The 27,951-nt window shown below is 44.9% G+C and overlaps 1 protein-coding gene across 1 annotated transcript in view; it reads right to left on the bottom strand.

Moving 5' to 3' along the window:
• The window catches only part of LOC106609337 (CUGBP Elav-like family member 2), a 123,022-nt gene that overhangs the window by 44,995 nt on the left and 50,076 nt on the right, over positions 1–27,951 (bottom strand). Inside the window, exons 2-4 of the mRNA XM_082977220.1 lie at positions 16,208–16,404; positions 3,217–3,487; positions 2,617–2,620 (exon numbers count right to left, since the gene is read on the bottom strand). Coding sequence (XP_082833346.1) covers positions 2,617–2,620; positions 3,217–3,487; positions 16,208–16,404 — 472 coding nt within the window. The remainder of the gene's footprint in view (positions 1–2,616; positions 2,621–3,216; positions 3,488–16,207; positions 16,405–27,951) is intronic.

Genomic DNA, 27,951 nt, shown 5'->3' with positions numbered 1-27,951 from the left:
AGAGAGAGGGAGAGATGGAGAAATGGACAGAGAGAGAGAGAGGGAGAGATGGAGAAATGGACAGAGAGAGAGACAGAGAGAGGGAGAGATGGAGAAATGGACAGAGAGAGAGACAGAGAGAGGGAGAGATGGAGAAATGGACAGAGAGAGAGAGAGCTGCTGGAGGGCACTAGAAAGGACGTGTCCTAGATTAGCTCTCACACATCCTTCTCTCTCCCCCCCTCTCTTCCCCTCCAGCCACACAGACTGTGTGTGTGTGTGTGTGTGTGTGTGTGTGTGTGTGTGTGTGCCGTGCTGTGGGCGCTGGCGTGGGGAGACACCAGCCATTTAGACATCTGTCAGCCGCTGATGAAACAGTTCAATTTAGTGGAAAATCTCAGACAACCTTGTCTGGCGGACGGGCCGACAGGCTTTAACTCACATTTGTATTTGTGTTTGTGTCAGACCTGTTTTCCAATACTATTTCAGGTATTTCATTTCAAAAACTGAAATACAGTCCCATGCATTAAACCCAGGTATTTGTAAGTAGTATTTAAAATAAGTATTTGAAAATACTTTCAAATACAATTTGGTCGATTCAAATAAAAGTGTTTTGGGCTGTGTATTTAAAAATACTTTTATAACAAATACACCAGTCTCAACGTCAACAGTGAAGAGGCGACTCCGGGATGCTGGCCTTCTAGGCAGAGTTCCTCTGTCCAGTGTCTGTGTTCTTTTGCACATCTTAATCTTTTATTTTTATTGGCCAGTCTGAGATATGGCTTTTTCTTTGCAACTCTGCCTAGAAGGCCAGCATCCCGGAGTTGCATCTTCACTGTTGATGTTGAGACTGGTGTTTTGCGGGTACTATTTAATGAAGCTGCCAGTTGAGGACTTGTGAGGTGTCTGTTTCTCAAACTAGACACTCTAATGTACTTGTCCTCTTGCTCAGTTGTGCACCGGGGCCTCCCACTCCTCTTTATATTCTGGTTAGAGCCAGTTTGCACTGTTCTGTGAAGGGAGTAGTACATGGCGTTGTGCGAGATATTCCGTTTCTTGGCAATTTCTCACACGGAATAGCCTTCATTTCTCAGAACAAGAATAGACTGACAAGTTTGAAAAGACATTTCTAAGTGACCCCAAACATTTGAACGGTAGTGTATGTGTGTGGTAGTGCTGTGCGTGTAGTCTGACTACTTGTGTGTGTGGAGGTCCAGACTGCGGATGGCTGTGCAGCAGGGGAGGGTATTATGTTGTTAAATATCTGCAGAAGGAGCTGAGGGCATGTTTTCAGTAGATAGATGTTTTGGGGCCAGTTTAAAGCACAGCTCAGTGGTGACATTAGAGGCTCTGAGAGAAGTGCCCCCCCCCCCCCCCTAGCTACGTGCCCCGACCAGCCATCTCCACCCTCATTTCTCCAACCCCCCACCCACAGTCCCCAGAGCTTCATTAGCTGTTCATTAGAAAGAAAACTCTTACTTTAAGTTGTTGTTCCTCTAAAACAGAGTCCCCCCCTCCTTTCACTCATCTAAAGCTACTTGGCAGATTTGGGGAGGGGAGGAGGTACAGTATTTGTGTGTGTGTGTGTGTGTATCTGTGCCAGAGTGTGTGGGAATCAATTAGGCCTACGTCCAGTCCCTGTTCTGACCTGTGCAGGTTTCATTAAGATCTCCATTAACACAACATAGCACAAGCACAACACGCACGCACGCACGCACGCACACCACACACACACACACACACAGGTCTCCACCCAGCACTTGCAGTCTACTGCCAAAGCTGGAGGCTTAGAGAAGGGGGGGGGGGGGGGGGGGGGGATGGACAGGCAGGGAGTTGGCAGAGGAGAGAGGCTGCTTTTCTAAAGTGTGTCACTCCAATATGTGGCTGGCAGTCTAGGCCTTTGTTTTTCTGAATTCCGTGTTGGGGAGTATAGGAGTACTATGCAGGGCTGTACAGAACATCCACATTTACACTCACTACCACATTCTCTCCAGACTGTTCACACTCAACGCAGTACTCAAACATGGCAGCCATTCAACTGTTCCTGTGTGTGCCCTAAATCAATATGGCTGCTGTTCAGCTCTGCCAGCCGCTCTCGTCCAATATGGCCGCCGTCCAACTGCTGTGATTGGATCTCACCCTGTCAGGGCCTACAGTTTAGAGCGCAAGAATGAATGAGGGAGAGACAGAGAGCCAATATAAACATTGTTCTACTGCCTTTTACAAGAGAGGGAGAGACAGAAAGCTAACAAGCACAGATTGCTTTTTAGCTGAACTCATTTATTGCCTTGCCCTAAAGCGAACTGTGCTCTCCCTCTCTCATCACTCCGTCCTCTCCTTAGCTCACCTCTCTGTCCATTGCTCTCTCTGTCCACCTCTCTACCTCCACTCAACGATAAAGCATTTATTGACTCTCTCTCTCTCCCACTACATCCCTCCAGCTCTCCCTCTCTCCCAGAGGAAGGTCAGTCAGTACTTTATTAAAGTCAAATTTAAACATATCCACAGTGCTGCATTGCCTTGAGAGCTCAGAGGAGGCCATTTTAAATGAGTTAATCATGACCTCCCAAAACTGCTCAAATGGATTTGATTATGGTGCAATTGATTCAGCCCTGTGTGTGTTGGTTTTAGTGTTACCTGCCTGGGGAAAGGAGGGACAGAGGGAGGAGGAGTTGGCAGAGGGACAGAGGAAATGAAGGAGGGCAGTAATTTCACGTTCCCCTAATCCTAAAATGTTTAGAGCATGTGACGTCTCATATCCACCCTCCGCCCTCATATCCACCCTCGTATCCACCCTCATATCCACCCTCTCTAACCCAATAGGTCCATCCACTAACCAACAGACGAAATACAGTGTACAGACTTCCCTTCCCTCTAATCAATATGGTTCCAGAGCCTCAGAACAGCCAAGGCTGCAGCCTGCCAACACCCCAAGCAGGAGTAACCGTGGCCCAGCAGCCTGTTAAACCCAGAGGAGCAGTTAGACTTCCAGAACCTGGGAGGGGAGCCGAGACAAAATCCTATTGCTCTTCTATCACTCCACTGTGTTTAATATACACACAGGGACAGAGGACAGCAGCAGGAGTCTGGTAGAGGAAAGGCCCCTACAGCACACACACACTCTCTCTCAAATGCACACACACTGAAATATATTCACACACAGAATATATAATGTAGTCAGACATAAATGACACAAATAAGCATCTAAATGCAGTTAATGACAGAGTAAAGGCCTACACACACACACACACACACACACACACACACACACACACACACACACACACACACACACACACACACACACACACACACACACACACACACACACACACACACACACACGACAGTAATGGGAGCTGTCCCCTGTTAATCACTGACAATGCGTGACAGCAGGGCAGCATGGGCCGTGAACACACACTCACCCCTGTTAAGGTCTTTATGTTATGCAGTGCGTTCTGGGCTTCAAGGGCAGCTTTCCGTGTGTAAAACGTGACAAAACAGCACCCTGGGAGAAGAGAGGGGGAGAGAGAGGAAGAGAGATGAACATGATAAGTAACCAAAAAAGTGTTCTTAATTTATTCCTACAGTTTTACGTCATCCGTCAAAAGTAGGCTCAAGGAGAAACCAGCTTAGCATTTAAATGAAGAAAACATTCACGATTTTAAAACAATTCAGTATTAATGACTTGAGTGACAGTACTTCAGAATGACAGAGAGACATCAAAGAGAGAGAAGGGGAGAGATGGAGAAACAGGAGCCAGTGAGAGAGAGAGAGAGAGAGAGAGAGGAGAGAGAGAGAGAGAGAGAGAGAGAGAGAGAGAGAGAGAGAGAGAGAGAGAGAGAGAGAGAGAGAGAAGGAAAGGTCTAGTCATTATCCTGTAGATGAAATAGTAATCTCCAGTGTAGGTAACAGACAGTCCAGCTGTAGACCATTAAGCCACAGTCAGCAGTATAAGGCGCAGAGGAACTGCCGAGTCATGTAGAATCACTGCTTCACACACATTTACAGTTTTTCTGAGACGTGCGTGAATGACTAGTCCTACTGTCCATCCATCTCACTTCCGTTATGTTGCACAGCTACAATGTATTATTAACCCTAGACCCCCTGAGAGGAATTGGTAGTATGCATTGGAGCTTGCTTTGCAGAGGGGTTGATGATTGCAAAAGGTGGCTTTAAAATGACCAGCATTTTCATATGGTGTTGCCTGTGTTTGGGATGGTTAAAGTCTTGGCCTAGCATGAAGGGAGTGCACTGGGATTTCCATAGAGTAGGGCTTGTGTATGGGCAGGTTTGAGCTTAGTGTAACAGTAGTAGTCTGTATTACAATTGCCATAGCGTATAGCCTGTGAATGGGAGGTGTTAGCCTAGCATTAGCTGTGTGCTGTGATGCCCATGGTGTGGGGCCTGTGTATGGACAGCTTTGAGCTTCGTATTAGCACTGTTGTCATTCCCATAGCGTAGGAAGGGAAGGGTTAGCCCAGAGTCTGGCAATATATGTGTATTGTGGTTCCCAAAGCACACAGCCTATTTAGCTCTTATAGTGTTATCATAGGTATGGGGGGGTTAGCGTGTTAGTGGTGTGTATTGGGATTCCCTACCATTTGTGTTGTATCAGCGTTGCTTAGCCTTGCATTAGTGTCTTAGCCTAGCAGAGGCCTATTGTGATCCCCATAGCGTAGGGCCTGTGTATGGGATGGTAAATGTAGCAGTAGTGGTGTGTATTGTCATTCTCATAGCATAGGGCCTGTGAGGGATAGCGATGCGGCGTGTGGTTGGCTGTCCCTGTTGGCGTGCTGTCAGGAAGAAGATCAAAGAGCAGAGCATAGTTCTCACACACTAAGGCTGCGTTTAGACAAGCAGACCCATTTTTTCACGAATTGGTCTTTTGACTAATCACATCAGGTCTCTGCACATCAGATATTTTTTAACATCAGGTATTTTTCGGAGCGTATGTGATTAGTCAAAAGAACAATTAGTGAAAAAAAGATCAGAATTGGGCTCATGCACAAAACTAGCAGTAGTGTACTCAATGCTGTGTTCGAGACCACCTAAAGCAAGACCGATTCAAGACCAAGACCGGAGGAGGGGCAAGACCGATTCAAGTCCAAGACCGGAGGAGGGGTGAGACCGATTCAAGTCCAAGACCGGAGGAGGGGTGAGACCGATTCAAGTCCAAGACTGGAGGAGGGGCGAGACCGATTCAAGTCCAAGACCGGAGGAGGGGCAAGACCGATTCAAGTCCAAGACCGGAGGAGGGGCAAGACCGATTCAAGTCCAAGACTGGAGGAGGGGCGAGACCGATTCAAGTCCAAGACTGGAGGAGGGGCGAGACCGATTCAAGACCAAGACCGGAGGAGGGGCGAGACCGATTCAAGACCAAGACCGGAGGAGGGGCGAGACCGATTCAAGACCAAGACCGGAGGAGGGGCAAAACCGATTCAAGACCAAGACCGGAGGAGGGGCGAGACCGATTCAAGACCAAGACTGGAGGAGGGGCGAAACCGATTCAAGACCAAGACCGGAGGAGGGGCGAGACCGATTCAAGACCAAGACCAGAGGAGGGGCGAGACCGATTCAAGACCAAGACCGGAGGAGGGGCGAGACCGATTTAAGACCAAGACCGGAGGAGGGGCGAGACCGATTCAAGACCAAGACCGGAGGAGGGGCGAGACCGATTCAAGACCGAGACCGGAGGAGTGGCGAGACCGAGTCAAGACTGAGAATGGGGTCCAAGACAGAGTCAAGACCGAGACCAGAAAAATGCAAGTCAAATTAAAGACCATGATTATAATTTAGTCAAATCAGCACCATAATAAGAGTTCAAAATGTCCAGTATTTCTGGGTTCATATTTCAGAACAACATGTGGATTCTTTAGACATTCAGAATAGTGAAGAAATGCATGTTGAGGAAAATAGAGACACTTTACAAATATTACTAACCCAAACACAGTGGGGAACAATGGGCCTTCTAAGCCTTCAGACAAGGGCTAAGAGTTTATAAAATAATGAGTATAATAATAATGCTGTTCTGATTTAAAAGTTTTTGTCGATAAAGGTTAACACTGAGCATTAACACCAATTAGAATTTTTCTTTGCTGGTCTCTGGGGAGATTAATCTAGCTAGCTAAGTCAGGCACCAGCTAGGCCATCAGAAGATAGATAAAGGCATATGCCATTCAACTGTATTGGGTGGGACCGTTTTTACAAAAACTTCTGCCTACTTGGAGGCCAGCAAGTGTTAACAAAGAGGATGTTGTTGCTAATGTGTTAGCTTCTCTCTTTTCAAGAATAATGATCACCATCTGCTGAGGGGAACTGTGTTTTTTTATTGCATCGCGCTTTTGCTGTTGTTAGCTCACTTTGAAAATAACTTGTACGTGTGAAACATTGTTGCATTTAAATTGGAACTGACAGCATTTTAGCAATATAACATTTACACCCCCAGGAAGAATATGACACATTTTGTAAACATTTTCTGACAAGTGACCACTTAGATATGGTCATTTTCACATTTTCATAGATTCTTAGAATGTTTGGTTATTACGTATAGTAAGGCATTTGTGAAAAGTCTATAGTAATATAGAGTGGGAAAGCGGCCGTGCGTTTGGACAATTAAAAGACACTGCAGTAAATAAAACCGAATAAAAACATCTGTCTTGTCCGGGACCGGAGTCTACACAGACCGGTGTGCTATAGCCAATCAGAGCTGCAGTAGGCCTTTATACAAACAAGCCATTTGTCACACAGACCTGCCATCATTCATTTTGAACTGGACTGTGTGTGTTTACAGGCCGTTGCAACAGCGCTACTTTAGATCATTAGAACGCATTTGCCAAATGCCACAAAATACACCTGAATGGATTTCTGCAAATATGTAAATACTACGGGAGTCCTGTTACATTTGGGAACTTTACAGTCCTACTGAGCAAACAACTATGAAAAGGTAGGCTCTCTCACCCTCAGTTATGCACATCAACAACAACAAGATACTAATGCTAGCCAGAGCAAGATAAGCTAAAATCTAATGAAGGAACATTAGATAAACCCTCTCAAGCTTTTTCAGCTAGTTGGCCATCAAAATTGCACTGATAAACAATGGGGAATTGTAGCCACCACGTCCTTCTGTAGCTTGCCTGCCAATGCATGCTTGTCCCAACCAAGCACCCAAGCTAACTGGCTAAATGAGAGAACAACTCAATCTGACCATTTTACTCACCTTGACTAGCTCTGACTTTTTTTTCAACTTTTACTTACGCGGTCATATTCAGGAGGTGTTGCGCATTCATAAATTCATCAGTTGTTCTGCGCTCTGGCACACTCAAACGAGAGTGCTCTGAAATCGGAGTATATATATTTTTTTATTTAACCTTTATTTTTAACCTTTATTTAACTAGGCAAGACAGTTAAGAACAAATTCTTATTTACAATGACGGCCTACACCGGCCAAACTTGGACAACGCTGGGCCAATTGTGCGCCGCCCTATGGGACTCCCAATCATGGCTGGTGGTGATACAGTCTGGATTCGAACCAGATTGTCTGTAGTGACTCCTGTAGCACTGCGCCACTTGGGAGCCCAGTTAGCCAAAGTGAATTTGCGAAAGCAAGAGATATTCTAATTGGATAACAGTTGTTCAAGTTCTTGCTAGCTAACCAAATGACACCTGCAACTCTAGCTGTGTATAGCCACCGAAAAACGATGTGAGGGGAAAACGTCAGTCACTCACCCACTACTCCAATGGCATGACATCCTCCTAGCAGCTAGCTAGCCATCTATCCAGCTAACGTTAGGCTCCGTGTTTTTAGCTTGCTACAGTACATAAATAGATACTCTAGCCTATTAGCCACGTTATGACTGACTTGTGATCATTGCCCATGCTAGTTTTATTGTATTGACATTCCCATCCTTCGTTACATTCGTCCGTTTTTGTCCAGAATATCGAGTCATTGAAACTGAAATCCCGAATGGAGGCTGAAAACAATGTAGCAGGCCAGCTGTGTATTGGTGAATTATATTAATCATGCATTGAACTGCATCCATCTATTCTGCCAACAATGCCTTAGACTTCAGCATGAAATGTTGAGTCAAATAGAACCTGTTTTTAAAACCTCTTATAAAGTTGGTTTTGTAGCATAAACTGGGAATTTGATATTTTTGACTGATATTAGATTGTCTGTTTGTTTCATATCTGCACAGTAGTTACAACTCTGTCAGATCCACTTGAAATGTGTTTTTGCAATGGGAAGTAAGTCAATTGGGAAATGCTTCATGTTTTGTTTTTGTCTTCTTATGAATAGGACCTACTGGTTTATGGACTGCTTCTCCTTTAACATCATGCTGTGTGTGACTGCTGTCTTTCCATCGACCCTATGCAGTGGTGTAGTGGTTTCTGGAGAAGTGGGTATACTAACATTTTGCCAAAAAGTTCTCAAACGGCCTGCCCAGCAAAGGAAAGGACCCCTGTTTTCCTAGAGATTATACAGAGTTTTACTCTCAGATTTTTCACTCTCCAAAAGAATAAATATGGAAATACAAAAAAATTAAAAAATGTGATGGGTTAAGTCCACAACAATGTTTAAACCACATCAATCTGATTGGGTGGGCCTGTCAGGGCCTGGCTCCCCAGTGGGTGGGCCTCTGTCCACCCAGGCCCATCCATGTCTATGCCGCTGATGCAAAAAGCACATTGACAATTGTGCATCACAAATAGACTACTAACCAACACTTCGGACATAACTTTTTAAATACCTGGTTTGCATACCCATTGTTGCCTTAGTTACCATATACTGGTAGATATCATAAATTGAAATGTCTTTCCTACCCTACCCTTCTACCGATGTCATTCTTCTGTGAGCTGCTCCATGCCAAAACACGTTGAGAGCTGCACACGTCCTGCCTGCACATGATATTCCACTGAAACTAGGTTATGTGCACGGCAAACAAGGCTACTTTATGCATGATGTCTCTATTGTACTGTAAAATTGATAAGTCGTATACCTCCACTACACTGCTTTGATACGCATCAGTAGGGATTAAGAAGTGAGTATACGCAATGTCCATTGAAAAAAAGGTGAGTGTACGGCTTATACCCGTGTACAGCCTCCACTACACCACTGGCCCTTTGTGTTTTACAAAAAGTGCCCTCTCCTACATGAGTGTACTGGTATTACGATGGCTGTCCTTTCAGAATCACCTACCTGTCACACACTGAAGACCTATAGGTTCACCACTGTACTAACCTGTCACACACTGAAGACCTATAGGTTCACCACTGTACTAACCTGTCACACACTGAAGACCTATAGGTTCACCACTGTACTAACCTGTCACACACTGAAGACCTATAGGTTCACCACTGTACTAACCTGTCACACACTGAAGACCTATAGGTTCACCACTGTACTAACCTGTCACACACTGAAGGTCTATAGGTTCACCACTGTACTAACCTGTCACACACTGAAGACCTATAGGTTCACCACTGTACTAACCTGTCACACACTGAAGACCTATAGGTTCACCACTGTACTAACCTGTCACACACTGAAGACCTATAGGTTCACCACTGTACTAACCTGTCACACACTGAAGACCTATAGGTTCACCACTGTACTAACCTGTCACACACTGAAGGCCTATAGGTTCACCACTGTACTAACCTGTCACACACTGAAGACCTATAGGTTCACCACTGTACTAACCTGTCACACACTGAAGACCTATAGGTTCACCACTGTACTAACCTGTCACACACTGAAGACCTATAGGTTCACCACTGTACTAACCTGTCACACACTGAAGACCTATAGGTTCACCACTGTACTAACCTGTCACACACTGAAGACCTATAGGTTCACCACTGTACTAACCTGTCACACACTGAAGGTCTATAGGTTCACCACTGTACTAACCTGTCACACACTGAAGACCTATAGGTTCACCACTGTACTAACCTGTCACACACTGAAGACCTATAGGTTCACCACTGTACTAACCTGTCACACACTGAAGACCTATAGGTTCACCACTGTACTAACCTGTCACACACTGAAGACCTATAGGTTCACCACTGTACTAACCTGTCACACACTGAAGACCTATAGGTTCACCACTGTACTAACCTGTCACACACTGAAGACCTATAGGTTCACCACTGTACTAACCTGTCACACACTGAAGACCTATAGGTTCACCACTGTACTAACCTGTCACACACTGAAGACCTATAGGTTCACCACTGTACTAACCTGTCACACACTGAAGGTCTATAGGTTCACCACTGTACTAACCTGTCACACACTGAAGACCTATAGGTTCACCACTGTACTAACCTGTCACACACTGAAGACCTATAGGTTCACCACTGTACTAACCTGTCACACACTGAAGACCTATAGGTTCACCACTGTACTAACCTGTCACACACTGAAGACCTATAGGTTCACCACTGTACTAACCTGTCACACACTGAAGACCTATAGGTTCACCACTGTACTAACCTGTCACACACTGAAGACCTATAGGTTCACCACTGTACTAACCTGTCACACACTGAAGGTCTATAGGTTCACCACTGTACTAACCTGTCACACACTGAAGGTCTATAGGTTCACCACTGTACTAACCTGTCACACACTGAAGGTCTATAGGTTCACCACTGTACTAACCTGTCACACACTGAAGACCTATAGGTTCACCACTGTACTGACCTGTCACACACTGAAGACCTATAGGTTCACCACTGTACTAACCTGTCACACACTGAAGACCTATAGGTTCACCACTGTACTAACCTGTCACACACTGAAGGACCTATAGGTTCACCACTGTACTAACCTGTCACACACTGAAGGCCTATAGGTTCACCACTGCAGAAACATGTCTATAATAGATATAAAGGCTGTTAAGAGACTGTATTAATGCATCCAGAAAGGACTGTATATATTTGGCCTGGAGAAATGGTTTTACCTGCTGACTGAATGGAAGCTGATAATTATGCGTTTTTTACTCTGCTGGTCTCGGGGAAAAAATGACGAGTCCTCACTGTCCGAGACAGATTCAAGACCGAGTATAAATGTGTCCGACACAGATTCAAGACCGAGTATAAATGTGTCCGAGACAGATTCAAGACCGAATATAAATGTGTCCGAGACAGATTCAAGACCGAATATAAATGTGTCCGACACAGATTCAAGACCGAATATAAATGTGTCCGACACAGATTCAAGACCGAGTATAAATGTGTCCGACACAGAGACAAGACAGAATATAAATGTGTCCGACACAGATTCAAGACCGAGTATAAATGTGTCCGACACAGATTCAAGACCGAGTATAAATGTGTCCGACACAGAGACAAGACAGAATATAAATGTGTCCGACACAGAGACAAGACAGAATATAAATGTATCCAACACAGATTCAAGACAGAGTATAAATGTGTCCGACACAGAGACAAGACCAAGTATAAATGTGTCCGACACAGATTCAAGACCGAGACACTCAATATGTGAGTTCACTGAGTGTACTGTGAATAGCCTCCCTCTCTCTCAACATTTATATGAAGGCCAACAAGGCATAAAAGACACCACACACACACACACATGCAGGCATGCACAAAACACACAGAGGAGAAAGAAATATACACACACACACACACACACACACACACACACACACACACACACACACACACACACACACACACACACACACACACACACACACAATGCAGAGAGAGGGGAGGGGGGAGTAGAGAGCAGCCTGTGAGAGGAATAGAGATTAGGAGAGAGACGGTGTTCATAAATGCTTTATATCTACTGAAGGAGCCTTTTGACTGCACAAAAAAACGGTGCCCTTCTCACACTGTCAATAACAACATCCACAACCACAGGTCCACACCATCATAGTAGACAGAGAGAGGTGGGGTAGAGAGAGGTGGGGTAGAGAGGTGGGGGGTAGAGAGAGGTGGGTAGAGAGAGGTGGGGGGTGGGAGAGGTGGGGGGTAGAGAGAGGGGGGGTAGAGAGAGGGGGGGTAGAGAGGTGGGGGGTAGAGAGAGAGGGGGGGTAGAGAGGTGGGGGGGTAGAGAGAGAGGGGGGGTAGAGAGGTGGGGGGGTAGAGAGAGGGGGATAGAGAGAGGGGGGTAGAGAGAGGGGGTAGAGAGGGGGGTGGAGAGAGTTGGGTAGAGAGGGGGGTAGAGATGGGGGGGTAGAGATGGGGGGGTAGAGAGAGGTGGGTAGAGAGGGGGGGGCAGAGAGGGGGGGGCAGAGGGGGGGTAGAGGGGGGGCAGGGGGGGGGGTAGAGAGGGGGGGTAGAGAGGGCGGGGGGGGTAGGGGGGGGGTAGAGGGGGGGTAGAGAGGGTGGGTATAGAGAGGTGGGTAGAGGGGGGGGGCAGAGGGGGGTAGAGGGGGGGGGGTAGAGGGGGGGATAGAGGGGGGGTAGAGAGGGCGGGTAGAGAGAGGTCGGGTAGAGAGGGGGGGGCAGAGGGGGGGGGGTAGAGGGGGGGTTAGAGAGAGGTGGGTAGAGAGGGCGGGTAGAGAGAGGTGGGTAGAGAGAGGGGGGTAGAGGAAAAATAAAAGGGATAGAGAGAGAAGACAGGGATGAAGAGGCATGGAGAGGGGTAAGAGAAGAGAGGACTGGCATGGAGGGGTGAAAAAGAGCAGAACGATTTCATCAGTTTGCAGATTGAGTGCAGCAGACGAGGAACAGAATGTTAGCATGGTTTATTAACAGAGAGTAGAGAGAGAGAGAGAGGGGGAGAGAGAGAGAGAGGGGGAGAGAGAGAGGGGGAGAGAGAGAGGGGGAGAGAGAGAGAGAGAGGGGGAGAGGGAGAGAGAGAGGGAGAGAGAGTCGGAGGAATGAAAAGCACTATTCTGGTTGTGCAGAGCTAGATGGAGGAGATGAATGTGAGGGAGGGGGGTTAGAGGGCACTCTACACCAGGTCCCTGCACTCTTCACCGGGCCCCAGCACTCTTCACCGGGCCCCAGCACCCAGGAAAAACCCCCGTGACCCCAGGGCTCCACTCAGCCTCTGACCTACATTAATTAACTCTGCTGCTGCAATTACTGACCGCACCACCCTCTGGTTAGAGTGACTACACGGGAGAACACTATAGTCTGTGTGTGTGTGTGTGAGAGAGAGAGAGAGAGTGAGAGACGGGAGAGACAGAAATAGATCATACTCAATAAAGCAGGAGAGGAGTGGATTGATAGAGGGGGAAGAGAGTGAGAGACGGGGGTTGGGAGGTACAATCAACCATAGTGGCCTGTGTTGAGAAGATTGGTTCTTTGACTGGCAATATCTCCTTAAGTCCACTGTACCTTCAGACTAGATTAGGACACACAGCACTTTACACTTTATAAATCCACCACAACTAACTGTGGAAAAACGGCTCCAAATGAAATCCTCAAAATGCTGTCTCCTGGCTAACCCTGAACACTCTGAGTAGGCTTCCAGCACTGCACTGCTCTATCCAGGCAACTAGCTTCACCACTGAGGCATGCCAATACACCCCCCATTATAAAATCCACCTGCAGTCACTCACTAATTGGACTTGGGTAGACAGCTAACAAAGCGAATGTCTTGTTATGGCAATTTAATTGGCTGTGCTGCTTTAGGAAAGAATGAAATAAATCAGTGTTCTGACTCCGGCCGGCCCGGTCTCTACTGAATCCATTAGAGGAGATAATTGTGTTGGGAGGCAAAGCGTTTGCCCAGCGTTGCCTCAGCGTTGTGGGAGAATGAGGTTGAATTAGAATTGTAACGGTGAATGTGTGCCGGTGGAGAGCTGGATGCCCCTGGACACTACAGTGGGAAACCCCAGAGTAGATGTACATGGAGAGTGGTGATGGAGAATCAGATACTGTGAGCTATTATTATATTTCAGCGTGTGTGTGTGTGTGTGTGTGTGTGTGTGTGTGTGTGTGTGTTGCTGATATGAGGTGTCGTTCTTTCAGACACCATGTCTGGAGAATTGTGCAGTATATATATACACAACTTGCTAATGAAGACATTACACCCATTGTGTGTGTGTGTGCGCGCGTATGTATGCTTGCTGCGCCTCTGTACCCATGAGGACAGGTGCGATCATTAAGATGAATGACATAGTATGTCCCATATCAACACACACACACACACAACTGTGCTGTGCTGTACACACCCGGCTAGACAACAGACGCAAACAAACCTGGGATGCAAACTGTTGGAGAGAGAGGAAGACTGTCTTTGTTTACCCCTCTGGCCCTCTCTCCTCTCCTCCCTCTCTCATCCCCCTCTCTCAGTGCTAAATCAAATTCTCTCTCGCTTTCTCCACTCATCTGTTTATTGACTCTTAACACATTAAAGCAACAGCAGCCAAACTAAACTGCCCATACTGCACTGGCCAGCGTTCACACAGACACACACAGCGTCCATCAGATAGTCCAGGCCTGGGACCAGGCTCAACTCAGCTAGCAGCTGCCCTTCCTGCAGAACAACCACTCAGGTGGGAAACACTGTCTACCAACTCACTGGTGTAAAATGTATTCATTGTGCCATCTTTACATGAAAAATGTATGAAAACATTTTCTAGAAGCATCAGTAACAGTATGTGTAAGGAGGAATGTGTGTATCTACCATCAATGGATTAGAGAAGAATGGAGAGAGAGAGAAAAATAAAAAATAAAAATAAACTCCACTTCACAAATCCAAATGACTCTAGTAATAGAGGGAGAGCCGCTGACCCGGCCTCTAGATCGCCAAGGGCGACGGAGCACACTCCCTCAACCATTTAACTGAGACCATTCTGAAAATATGGTCATTCATTTAAGCTAAACAGACCGAGGGAAAAGGGGCACAGTTTCCTTGACACCAATGAAATGAGAATTGGCTCCAGTGCAACTGTGGAGCCGAGGGGGGCCATTGCGGCTCCACCGTGTGAGAGGGCTCTCACAAGGCCATGTCGCGCTAGAGAGTGCTTACTTAACGACGAGAAAACAACAGCGCCTAAAGCCTGGGAATATACAAGCCTAGACAGAGCTCTATCAAACACTCAATTTCCTGTTCAATCCAATCCTCCATTTTACAGGCCAGACAAAGAGAGAGAGAGAGCGAGAGATTGTTGAGTGTTTACAGTCTCAAGGAAGAGATGAGAGGCTGTTCTCCCTACTTAAAGTAAAGTGTCTATGAGTGACACTCTCCCACACTTTGACTCATCAACCAGAGAAAATCAGAACGAATCAAGGGCTTAGCGACAGAGAAAGACACCATGGAGGGAGAGAGGAGAGGTTGACGAGAGCAACATATTGGCCTCATCCCCTACGGAGAAACAAAGAGGAAGAGAAGTCATCCAGAGGTTAGGGACACAGACAGAGGAGGAGATGCGGAGAGATGGAGAGGGAGAAAGGGAGAGCGAGAGAGACACACAAGCATGAACCCACTCAGACACACGCATACAAACACATAGCACATGACAGTGAGTTTAGGCCGAATGATTTGATTTAGGTGTGTCCCTGTCTCCTCTTGGCAGACTGGTGAATTGCTGTGTCAAGGCTTGTGGGAGCTTGTGACTCAGAAAGAGAGAGGGATGGAGAGAGAGACGAGGGGGGAAAAGAGAGAGCAAAACAGAGAGATGCTGTGGGGACGAGGTGGCGAGGGAAAGCGCTTGCTCCTTCTCTTCCATTCTTCCTTTTTATTCCTTTATTTAGTGAAGATAAATCAAATATGACATAAACAGGTGCGTGTCTGCAGTGGCCCTTAACAAAATCTCCTCTCTCTCTCTCTCCCCGTCTCCCTCTCCCCCATACATCTTCCATCCGCCTACTCCCACTGTCTCCTCAAGCTGCCTGTCATCACAGTGCATTCTGTTGTCTCGCTCTCGCTCTCTGTGGTTGATGCGTGTCTGCTAATGTGGCAGCAGCATTGTCTCATTGTCGGCTCAGCAGCCTCTTTTGTTTTCTCTCTGACTTGACAAGTTCATCAGGAAAAGGCGGATGAGATGAACATGTATATATTAATTGTGTTTTGTGTCGAAGACACAGTTTCAGAGAAATATCAGTCTGGAATTGATGGAATTTATACATGTGTACTGTACAGTATGCCTTTGTGTTTATTGCTTGCTTGTGTATTGTGTAGGATTGCATAAGCTGCGAGTGAGTGAGTGATTCTCCATCTTATCTTTGTTCGGCTGAGCGTTCTGGCTGTTGTGTGTGTTCGGTCTGTGTGTGTATGACTGTCTCTCCGCCATACCTTTGCTCTGTGGAGGGTTCTGGCTGCGGTCTCGGAGGATGTTGATCTGATAGACAGCCCCGTAGGGCTCAAACAGCTCCTTCAGCTCCTTCTCTGACCAGGAGCGAGGGATCTGGCCCACGAACATCTTGATGGCGTCTGGGTCGGGCTGGTCCGAATGCTCCAGCGCGCCGTTCATCTTCCCGGCCGTGCCGTTACTGAAAAGAGACAACAGGGGGTGCTGGGTTACATAACAGGTCATAGAAGCTACACTACCGTTCAAACGTTTTGGGTCACTGAGAAATGTCATTTTTTGTCCACTAAAATAGCATCAAATAGATCAGAAATACAGTGTAGACATTGTTAATGTTGTAAATGATTATTGTAGCTGGAAACGGCTGATTTTTAATGGAATATGTACATAGGCCCATTATCAGCAACCATCACTCCTGTGTTCCAATGGCACGTTGTGTTAGCTAATCCAAGTTTATTATTTTAAAAAGGCTAATTGATCATTAGAAAACCCGGCAGTGTACATCTGACATGACATGGAAGATGTGAAAGTACACAGTAGTGACATTCTCAGGAAGATGGGAAGGAGAGGTCCAGTGGGGTAGCAGCTGGTTCAAGGCTGGGTTCACTGTGCAGCCTGTAATATTCTGTTTATGTCTGCTCCCCTCCCCCCCCAAAAATATATTTTTTTAAAACATCCCACACCTTGAAAGTACGTCTTGGAGAACATACATCCACTATTGGACGTCAAGATGTCACCTCGCCACTTCGCGAGACACTTTCGAACAAAATCATTCTATTGATGAAATTGCGTTGCGTCGGGATGGAAGATGAATCCATCACATAGAAGAGGTGACTTTGACAACACATTACTCCAAAAGAGAAGCCATGTGGATATATACATTCAATTACCCATCTCCACGCGGTTAAAACAAACAATTCGACTCCACCTCCTTCCTATAAGCCACATTTAGACTGGCACACTGTCCAAATCAGATTTTGCACATCGTTTATGAGGTTGGCCCCACATATTTATGAACGGCTATGCCTGATGTCCTTTGTGGTGGGCTATCACATGAATTGATGTGATGTATTTAGGTGATTGATGGTTGAGTTGTTCCTCGTGCCCTCTCCCATCCCCTATAATTATGTATCTCTTTGTGACTAATATATATACAGGTAGACCAGAGGGGCCCTGATTGGCAGATGAGGGACAACCCTGATTAGAAGCACCTGCTGATCTTGATAAATGCTGTTTTGAAAGAAAGAACATTTTACCTACACAATGAAGAACGCTGTAAGGCTGAAACGTCTGTGTACGCTATCCCTGACGCAGTACAACATTTAAAACGTTGAATAACGAAGTAAGCTTTATGCAACCATTTTTTGTTGTTGTTGGTGCGATTATACCTCTTTGTTCAGCTCAAAATGATAAGCAGCACAATCCCTAGGAAGGGGAGCTTCCGTAGATACATTATTTAATCCACATAACATGACTTCAAGAAAACACAATTCCCTCTGAGCAAGTAGGCCTAGCACTCCACTATAAAAAGTACAAGATAAAAGGGGACAGCAATACCAGGGAATGTGTGGGTCTGTTTTTTGGATTTGCTATCCTTGTGGGGGCCAGAAGTCCTCACAAGGAATATTAAAACAAGGACAATTTGGACAAGTGGGGACATTTCGCCGGTCCCCACAATGAAAAATGGTTAGGTTTAGGGTTACAATTAGGGTTAGAATTAGGGTTAGGGGTTAAGGTTAGGGAAAATAGGATTTTGAATGGGAATCAATTGTTTGATCCCCACAAGGATAGTAAAACAAATGTGTGTGTGTGTGTGTGTATGTGTGTGTGTGTGTGTGTGTGTGGTGATGAGCAGAGTGTTGGTGTGTTCATGCAGATCTGGCTCACTCTGTAGAAGGGATTTGTGCTGAGGGCCTGGACTGTATTACAAAACACTACATGACATGGTACCATAACACACACACACACACACACACACACACACACACACACACACACACACACACACAGTTAAGTCAATTCATGTTTTTAAGTCTCTGTAACCTTTCATTTTTCGGCTTCTTTCTCTCTGCTCACGTCATCGATGTTGTCACGAATCACATTCAATAGGCCTTGTGTGTGTCAAATAAAAACTTTTTAAAAAGAGAAAATAAACACTCTGTTGCAATGTGCACACAAACACGCACGCACACGCGCAACTCCCTGAGGGAACAATCTGGGATCACAATGGCTTGTTTTACATCTTAACGATTTTTCTAAAACGTCCGCCAGCCTCGAACAATCAGCACAGTTGCCATTGATCCCAGGGCCAGCTGCATGAATAGGGCTAGAGCGTACCAGCACACACACAGTCTCAGTCTCCACTTCAGCCTGCGGTGCCACGGAACCAGAGTACAAACCCAAACTAAACAAGCTAAAGTCGATGTGTTGCTTTATCGCTCTACTTTCACTTTTGTTATTCTCCACAGGAGAAAGGAGAGAGCATTATCTTGAGAGGCAGAAACAAAACAAGCCCAAATCCCTTGCTTGGCTTGCTGACAGCCGTAATACCACCCTATAAAGCTCAGGAGGGAGGAGGAGGGGAATAAAAAGAGAGAACGAGGGATGGAGGGATGGAGGGAGAACATACAGACCTTTGAACACGGCCCATCCATCTCTTGCAGAAAGAGCTCAGGCGTTCGGCAGAAACGCCCAATTCTTTAAAGGACTTAAAGGACATGTCAAATAAAATGACCAAGCCAGAGAACGAGTGCTAACGGTCCCCGCGGCAATCCCTCCACTGTAAGCTGGACGATAAATCCCAGCCACAGCGCCGAGGGGACCGGGCAGGAGTTACGGCCCCAATGAACACCAAGCGTTACGCCAACATTCACACTCATAAAGCAGAGTGTTGCTTGAACGTTAGACATTTAAAAACGGGAGATGAACGGCTCCCCTGGCACACAGCACAGCCATGACACCTGCAGTATATCCATCCCTAGACACCCCAGGCTGGAAGCACACAACAACCCACTAACACACTCTGTGTAAAAGACTTGTTAGTGTGTGTGTGTGTGTGTGTGAGAGAGAGTGAGTGAGTGAGAGAGACAATTCCTCTTTGTGTGTTTGTTTGAGGTCTATAGGGATGAGGCACAATACCCCTTTGAACCAGTCACCCTGCACATCACAGCCCCCACTGCCAACATGCCCCATTACACAGCCATGCACAGTCATACGGCTCTATGAATGCTTATAAAAGCTTCATAATCTGTTATAAGGTACATACTGCATGACCGTGTAGGTGTGAGAAAGGGACTCTGTTCAGTATAAAGGAATGAGCTTCTCTCCCCTTCACCCCTGCAGCCTTGGCTGACAAGGTGTTATTGCAGTCAGTGTGTGAGTGAACCTGAAACAGCAGGAGTGTGTCCCGGGGCACAGATTAAGTCATTGAGTGGATCAACTCCTGCCATAGCCTCTCCTTCTCTCCCTCCTTCTCTCCTTCTCTCCTCTCTCTCCCCCTCTCTCTCCCTCTCAATTTGGGCCAATTGTCTGCCTTAATGGCTTAACTATTGCTTCCATCACTCCAGTCTCCTTTGCAGCACAGGGCCGTGACTGAGGGGTGATCTACAGTCTTAGCCAAGGCCTGTGTGTGTGTGTGTGTGTGTGTGTGTGTGTGTGTGTGTGTGTGTGTGTGTGTGTGTGTGTGTGTGTGTGTGTGAATTCCTTGGCAGGGAACATTTTGAGACCTTCCCCCTCTCCATAAAGTAGAGCAGCTGAGTGATCCGGTGTGTGTGTGTGTGTGTGTGTGTGTGTGTGTGTGTGTGTGTGTGTGTGTGTGTGTGTGTGTGTGTGTGTGTGTGTGTGTGTGTGTGTGTGCCTCCGTCTCAATTGCACTATGGGTTTAAACACAATAGAGAAAGTTCACCTTTCCCAGCAGTAGCAGACAGTGGCAGGAAGATAGCTGAGCTGGCTCTGAACCAGTGAAGCATCGATAAGAGAGACTCTTAACATGAATGCTATTCACACCTCAGATCTGCACCATTAGGGATATAGATCTGTATGTTATTGGCTGCTGGTAGCATATAAAAAGCTACAATTCGATAGGAGGATGTGTTTACCAAAAACAGTGCTGTCTTGAGTAGTTTTTTTCAGCTGGAAAGGCCAGCGATAACGTTACACAACAACATTACATACAGGGAGAGGAGGTTTCTGACCTGACTGAGAAAAACCTAGGCTCTAGTTCCTAGGTATTCCTAGTGAATCCTGTACACTGTAGGAGGGACTCTGTCTCAGTCACATCAATGCAGGGAGGAGTGTGGCAGACACCCATGGGAGAGATAGAAACAGGCAGAGAGAGAGAGAGAGAGAGAGAGAGAGAGAGAGAGAGAGCAAGAGAGAAAGAGACGGAGCGAGAGATGGATGCAGGTGAGTGGGGCTAGCAGTAAGCACAGCTTTGAGCACAGCATGGCCTCTCGGATTCGCTGACACACACACACACACACACACACACACACACACACACACACACACACACACACACACACACACACACACACACACACACACACACACACACACACACACACACACACACACACACACACACACACACCCCACTGTGGTTTGGGATGGATGAGTTTTGGGTAAAGTTGCTCTTGTACACCCTGCTGTTCTTTCCCTCTGTTTTCACTTCCACTTGAACACACACACACACACACACACACACACACACACACACACACACACACACACACACACACACACACACACACACACACACGCACACACGCACACACATGCACCTCCATTCCACTCCTGGACATCAATGGAGTTGTCCCATGGCCCCTCTGACACTAGTCATGGGAACATGCTTGGAGGTGGTGTAACCGTCCCACATGGGGAACTAATCTAGTAGACAACAAGAGTGAGAAACATCCGTTTCAGTTCAGACCAAATGACAACGACTACAACAGTGACTACAACAGTGACTACAACAACAACGACTACAACAGTGACTAAAACAACAACGACTACAACAGTGACTAAAACAACGACTACTACAACATCAATGACTACTACACCGACCACCACAACTACTACAACACCGACTACTACAACAACGACTACTACAGTGACTACAACAACAATGACTACTACAACAACAATGACTACTACACCAACTACAACGACTACTACAACAATGACTACTACACCTACTACCACAACAAAACCTACTACAGTGACTACAACAACAACAATGACTACAACAACTACTACAGTGACTACAACAACGACTACTACGTGACAACAACTACAGTGACTACAACAACAACTACCACAGTGACTACAACAACAACGACGACTACTACAACAACTACTACAGTGACTACAACAGTGACTACAACAACAACGACTACTACTACAACAACAACTACAATGACTACAGTGACTACAACAATGACTACAGTGACTACAGTGACTACAACAACAACACCTACTACAGTGACTACAACAACTACTACTACAGTGACTACAACAACAACTACTACTACAGTGACTACAACAACTACTACAACAATGACTACAGTGACTACAGTGACTACAACAACAACACCTACTACAGTGACTACAACAACAACTACTACTACAGTGACTACAACAACTACTACTACAGTGACTACAACAACAATGACTACTACAACAACAAAAACAACGACTACAGCGACTACTACAGTGACTACAACGACTACTACAACAACACCTACTACAGTGACTACAACAACTACTACACAACAATGACTACAACAACTACTACTACAATGACTACTACAACAACAACAATGACTACTACAGTGACTACAACAACGACTACTACAACAACTACTACAGTGACTACAACAACAACAACGACTACTACAACAACTACTACAACAACAACGACTACAGTGACTACAACAACTACAACAATGACTACAGTGACTACTACAACAATGACTACAACAACAGTGACTACAACAGTGACTACAACAACAACGACTACAGTGACTACAACAACTACAACAATGACTACAGTGACTACTACAACAATGACTACTACAACAACTACTACTACAGTGACTACAACAACTACTACTACAGTGACTACAACACCTACTACAACGACGACTACTACAACAACAATGACTACAACAACAGTGACTACAACAGTGACTACAACAACAACTACTACAGTGACTACAACAACAACTACTACAACTACTACAGTGACTACAACAACAACTACTACAGTGACTACAACAACAACTGACTACTACTACAACAACTACTACAGCGACTACAGTGACTACAACAATAACTACAGTGACTACAACAACGACCACACTGACTACAACAATGACTACAGTGACTACAACGACTACTACAACGACTACAACAACAATGACTACTACAACACCTACTACAGTGACTACAACAACTACTACAGTGACTACAACGACTACACCAATGACTACTACAGTGACTACAACAACAATGACTACTACACCTACTACACCGACTACCACAACACCGACTACAACAACAACTACTACAGTGACTACAACAACAATGACTACTACAACAACTACAGTGACTACAACAACAACAACTACAGTGACTACAACAACGACTACAGTGACTACAACAACGACAACAACAACGACTACAGTGACTACAACAACTACAACAATGACTACAGTGACTACTACAACAATGACTACTACAACAACTACTACTACAGTGACTACAACAACTACTACTACAGTGACTACAACACCTACTACAACAACAATGACTACAACAACAGTGACTACAACAGTGACTACAACAACAACGACTACAGTGACTACAACAACGACAACAACAACGACTACAGTGACTACAACAACTACAACGACTACAGTGACTACAACAACAACTACTACTACAACACCTACTACAATGACTACTACAACAACTACTACTACAGTGACTACAACAACTACTACTACAGTGACTACAACACCTACTACAACAACAATGACTACAACAACAGTGACTACAACAGTGACTACAACAACAACGACTACAGTGACTACAACAACGACAACAACAACGACTACAGTGACTACAACAACTACAACGACTACAGTGACTACTACAACAACTACTACTACAACAACTACTACTACAGTGACTACAACAACTACTACTACAGTGACTACAACAACTACTACAACAACGACTACTACAACAACAATGACTACAACAACAGTGACTACAACAGTGACTACAACAACAACTACTACAGTGACTACAACAACAACTACTACAACTACTACAGTGACTACAACAACAACTACTACAGTGACTACAACAACAATGACTACAACAACAACAATGACTACAACAACAGTGACTACAACAGTGACTACAACAACAACAACTACAGTGACTACAACAACAACAACTACAGTGACTACAACAACGACTACAGTGACTACAACAACGACAACAACAACGACTACAGTGACTACAACAACTACAACAATGACTACAGTGACTACTACAACAATGACTACTACAACAACTACTACTACAGTGACTACAACAACTACTACTACAGTGACTACAACACCTACTACAACAACAATGACTACAACAACAGTGACTACAACAGTGACTACAACAACAACGACTACAGTGACTACAACAACGACAACAACAACGACTACAGTGACTACAACAACTACGACTACAGTGACTACTACAACAATGACTACTACAACAACTACTACTACAGTGACTACAACAACTACTACTACAGTGACTACAACACCTACTACAACGACGACTACTACAACAACAATGACTACAACAACAGTGACTACAACAGTGACTACAACAACAACTACTACAGTGACTACAACAACAACTACTACAACTACTACAGTGACTACAACAACAACTACTACAGTGACTACAACAACAATGACTACAACAACAACCACATGACTACAACAACAAGTGACTACAACAGTGACTACAACAACAACTACTACAGTGACTACAACAACAACTACTACAACGTGACTACAGTGACTACAACAACAACTACTACAGTGACTACAACAACAATGACTACGTGACTACAACAACTACTACAACAATGACTACTACAACACACTACAGTGACTACAACAACAACGACTACAGTGACTAAAACAACGACTACAGTGACTACAACAACGACAACAACAACGACTACAGTGACTACAACAACTACAACTGACTACAGTGACTACTACAACAATGACTACTACAACAACTACTACTACAGTGACTACAACACCTACTACTACAGTGACTACAACACCTACTACAACAATGACTACTACAACAACAATGACTACAACAACAGTGACTACAACAGTGACTACAACAACAACTACTACAGTGACTACAACAACAACTACTACAACTACTACAGTGACTACAACAACAACTACTACAGTGACTACAACAACAATGACTACAACAACAGTGACTACAACAACAGTGACTACAACAGTGACTACAACAACAACTACTACAGTGACTACAACAACAACTACTACAACAACTACAGTGACTACAACAACAACGACTACAGTGACTAAAACAACGACTACAGTGACTACAACAATGACTACAACAACGACGACTACTACAACAATGACTACAACAACAATGACTACTACAACACCTACTACAGTGACTACAACAACTACTACAGTGACTTCAACTACAACAACACCGACTACAACAACTACTACAGTGACTACAACAACTACAACAATGACTACTACAACAACTACTACTACAGTGACTACAACAACTACTACTACAGTGACTACAACACCTACTACAACAACGACTACTACAACAACAATGACTACAACAACAGTGACTACAACAGTGACTACAACAACAACTACTACAGTGACTACAACAACAACTACTACAACTACTACAGTGACTACAACAACAACTACTACAGTGACTACAACAACAATGACTACAACAACAGTGACTACAACAACAGTGACTACAACAGTGACTACAACAACAACTACTACAGTGACTACAACAACAACTACTACAACAACTACAGTGACTACAACAACAACGACTACAGTGACTAAAACAACGACTACAGTGACTACAACAATGACTACAACAACGACGACTACTACAACAATGATTACAACAACAATGACTACTACAACACCTACTACAGTGACTACAACAACTACTACAGTGACTTCAACTACAACAACACCGACTACAACAACAACTACAACAGCGACTACTACAACAACTACTACTACAACAACTACAGTGACTACTACAACAACTACAACAACGACTACTACACGAACTACTACTACAACTACAGTGACTACTACACCAACGACTACTACAACAACTACTACAACGACTACACCGACTACTACAACACCGACTACTACTACACTGACTACTACAACACGAACGACTACTACAACAATGACTACTACAATGACTACAACACTGACTACTACAACACCGACTACTACAACAACAGACGACTACTACAACACCGACTACAACAACAGCGACTACTACAACGACTACAACACCGACTACTACAACACAGACTACAACAACAACTACCACAACAATGACTACAAGAACTACTACTACAACAACTACAGTGACTACTACAACGACTACTACACCAACTACAACAACGACTACACTGACTACTACAACACTGACTACTACACCAACGACTACTACAACAACTACAACAATGACTACACCGACTACTACAACACCGACTACTACAACACCGACTACTACTACACTGACTACAACAACGACTACTACAATGACTACAACAACTACTACAATGACTACAACACCGACTACAACAATAACAACTACTACAACAACAATGACTACTACAACACCGACTACAACAACAGCGACTACTTCAACGACTACTACAACAACGACTACACCGACTACTACAACACAGACTACAACAACAACTACCACAACAATGACTACAACAACGACTACTACAACAACTACAATGACTACAACAACGACTACAACAACGACTACTACAACAACTACAATGACTACATAAACGACTACAACAACAATGACAACAACAATGACTACTACAACAACAATGACTACAACAACGACTACTACAACAACGTCTACAACAACAATGACTACAACAACGACGACTACAACAACAACTACTTCAACAATGACGACAACAACAATGACGACAACGACTACTACAATGACTACTACAACAATGACTACAACAACGACTACTACAACAACGACTACTACAACAATAACTACTACAACAATAACTACTACAACAATAACTACTACAACGACTACTGCAACGCCTACAACAATGACTACAACAACGACTACAACTACAGCTATAAAACTCCTATCGCTACTACTGAACCACTCGACCAACTGACTGCTGATATACCCTAGAGTAGACCAGACTTATCAAGGGCCATGGAAATGCTCACCTAACTCCTTTGTTGACAGGTATGGGAATGTTTGAATTAGTGTGCTTAGTTTGACTCAGAAAATGTAGGCTAATAAGTAGGCCCTTAATGGACTGATCCAACAGTAAAACAAGTCAATAAAGCATCTTATATAATGGGAACAAGCTTTCAGGAGCTGCGGTAGAACAGTGAAAGGTATTCTGTGGTGCATTCTGGTCTATTGAGGCATTGCAATACAATGAGGATCACCTCCCACGACTGGTGTGCAGGAAGAAAAGACACAGGCAAGAGAGAAACATCATGGGAATGCACAGACAGAGTTCTCATTATCACGTGCACTCTGTGTGTGTGTGTGTGTGTGTGTGTGTGTGTGTGTGTGTGTGTGTGTGTGGTGTGTGTGTGTGTGTGTGTGCGTGGGGAAGAGAGAAGTTGCTGAGTATGTCCTCAGTATTGCTCATCGCTGTCGCCCACACAGCCTGTATACTTCAGACTGAACAGCCTGGAGAAATCACCAACCTGAGAAACATATTCACTCAAACAGCACTTCCAGCCTAATAGAACTGTCATAAACCCCTTCATGGTCTCCAAGAGTACATCTCAATAGGTTTCAAACTGCTTCATAGTCTCTCTCATTACTTCCTGTCCCACTGCTCTGAATGATTTGTATATGAGTGATGCTTTAAGCACATTCAAACGTTTGACGGGTTGTTTTTTAAAGCCTATATGTGTGTGTATGTCAGGAGAGGGGAGGGGGGGTTGAATCCCCATACACAGCTATTAGTCCAGGCCTGCAATCATCAGAAGGGTAGAAGAATTAGGGAGGTCTAAACCACAGAGCGAGGATTGGCCAAATCCCAGCAACACCAAAGTGACTCTGTAATGTCTAACATCCTCCGCCTTCTTTTCAGTGATGCAGAGAGAGAAGAAGAAGATCAGGGTTGAGGGATATCTGGGATAGAAGACCTACAAGTAGAGGACAAAAAGGCAAACAAATGAGGGACAAGAAGATTATTATTGGGCGACTACTCATGCACTTCTGGGTGCATGAGCAAAAACACACCTGATTTAACTAATCATGTCTTGATTGAAGTGTATGATTAGTTGAATCAGGTGTCTACAGGTAGGCAAGAACAAAAGGCTAAGTCCACATTGATCTCTGTGGATAT

The sequence above is a fragment of the Salmo salar genome, chromosome 07, assembly GCF_965601325.2.
Source record: "Salmo salar chromosome 07, fSalSal1, whole genome shotgun sequence".
Taxonomy (NCBI): domain Eukaryota; kingdom Metazoa; phylum Chordata; class Actinopteri; order Salmoniformes; family Salmonidae; genus Salmo; species Salmo salar.
The sequence above is the reverse complement of the archived record's forward strand: the minus strand, read 5'-3'. Positions and strand labels throughout refer to the sequence as shown.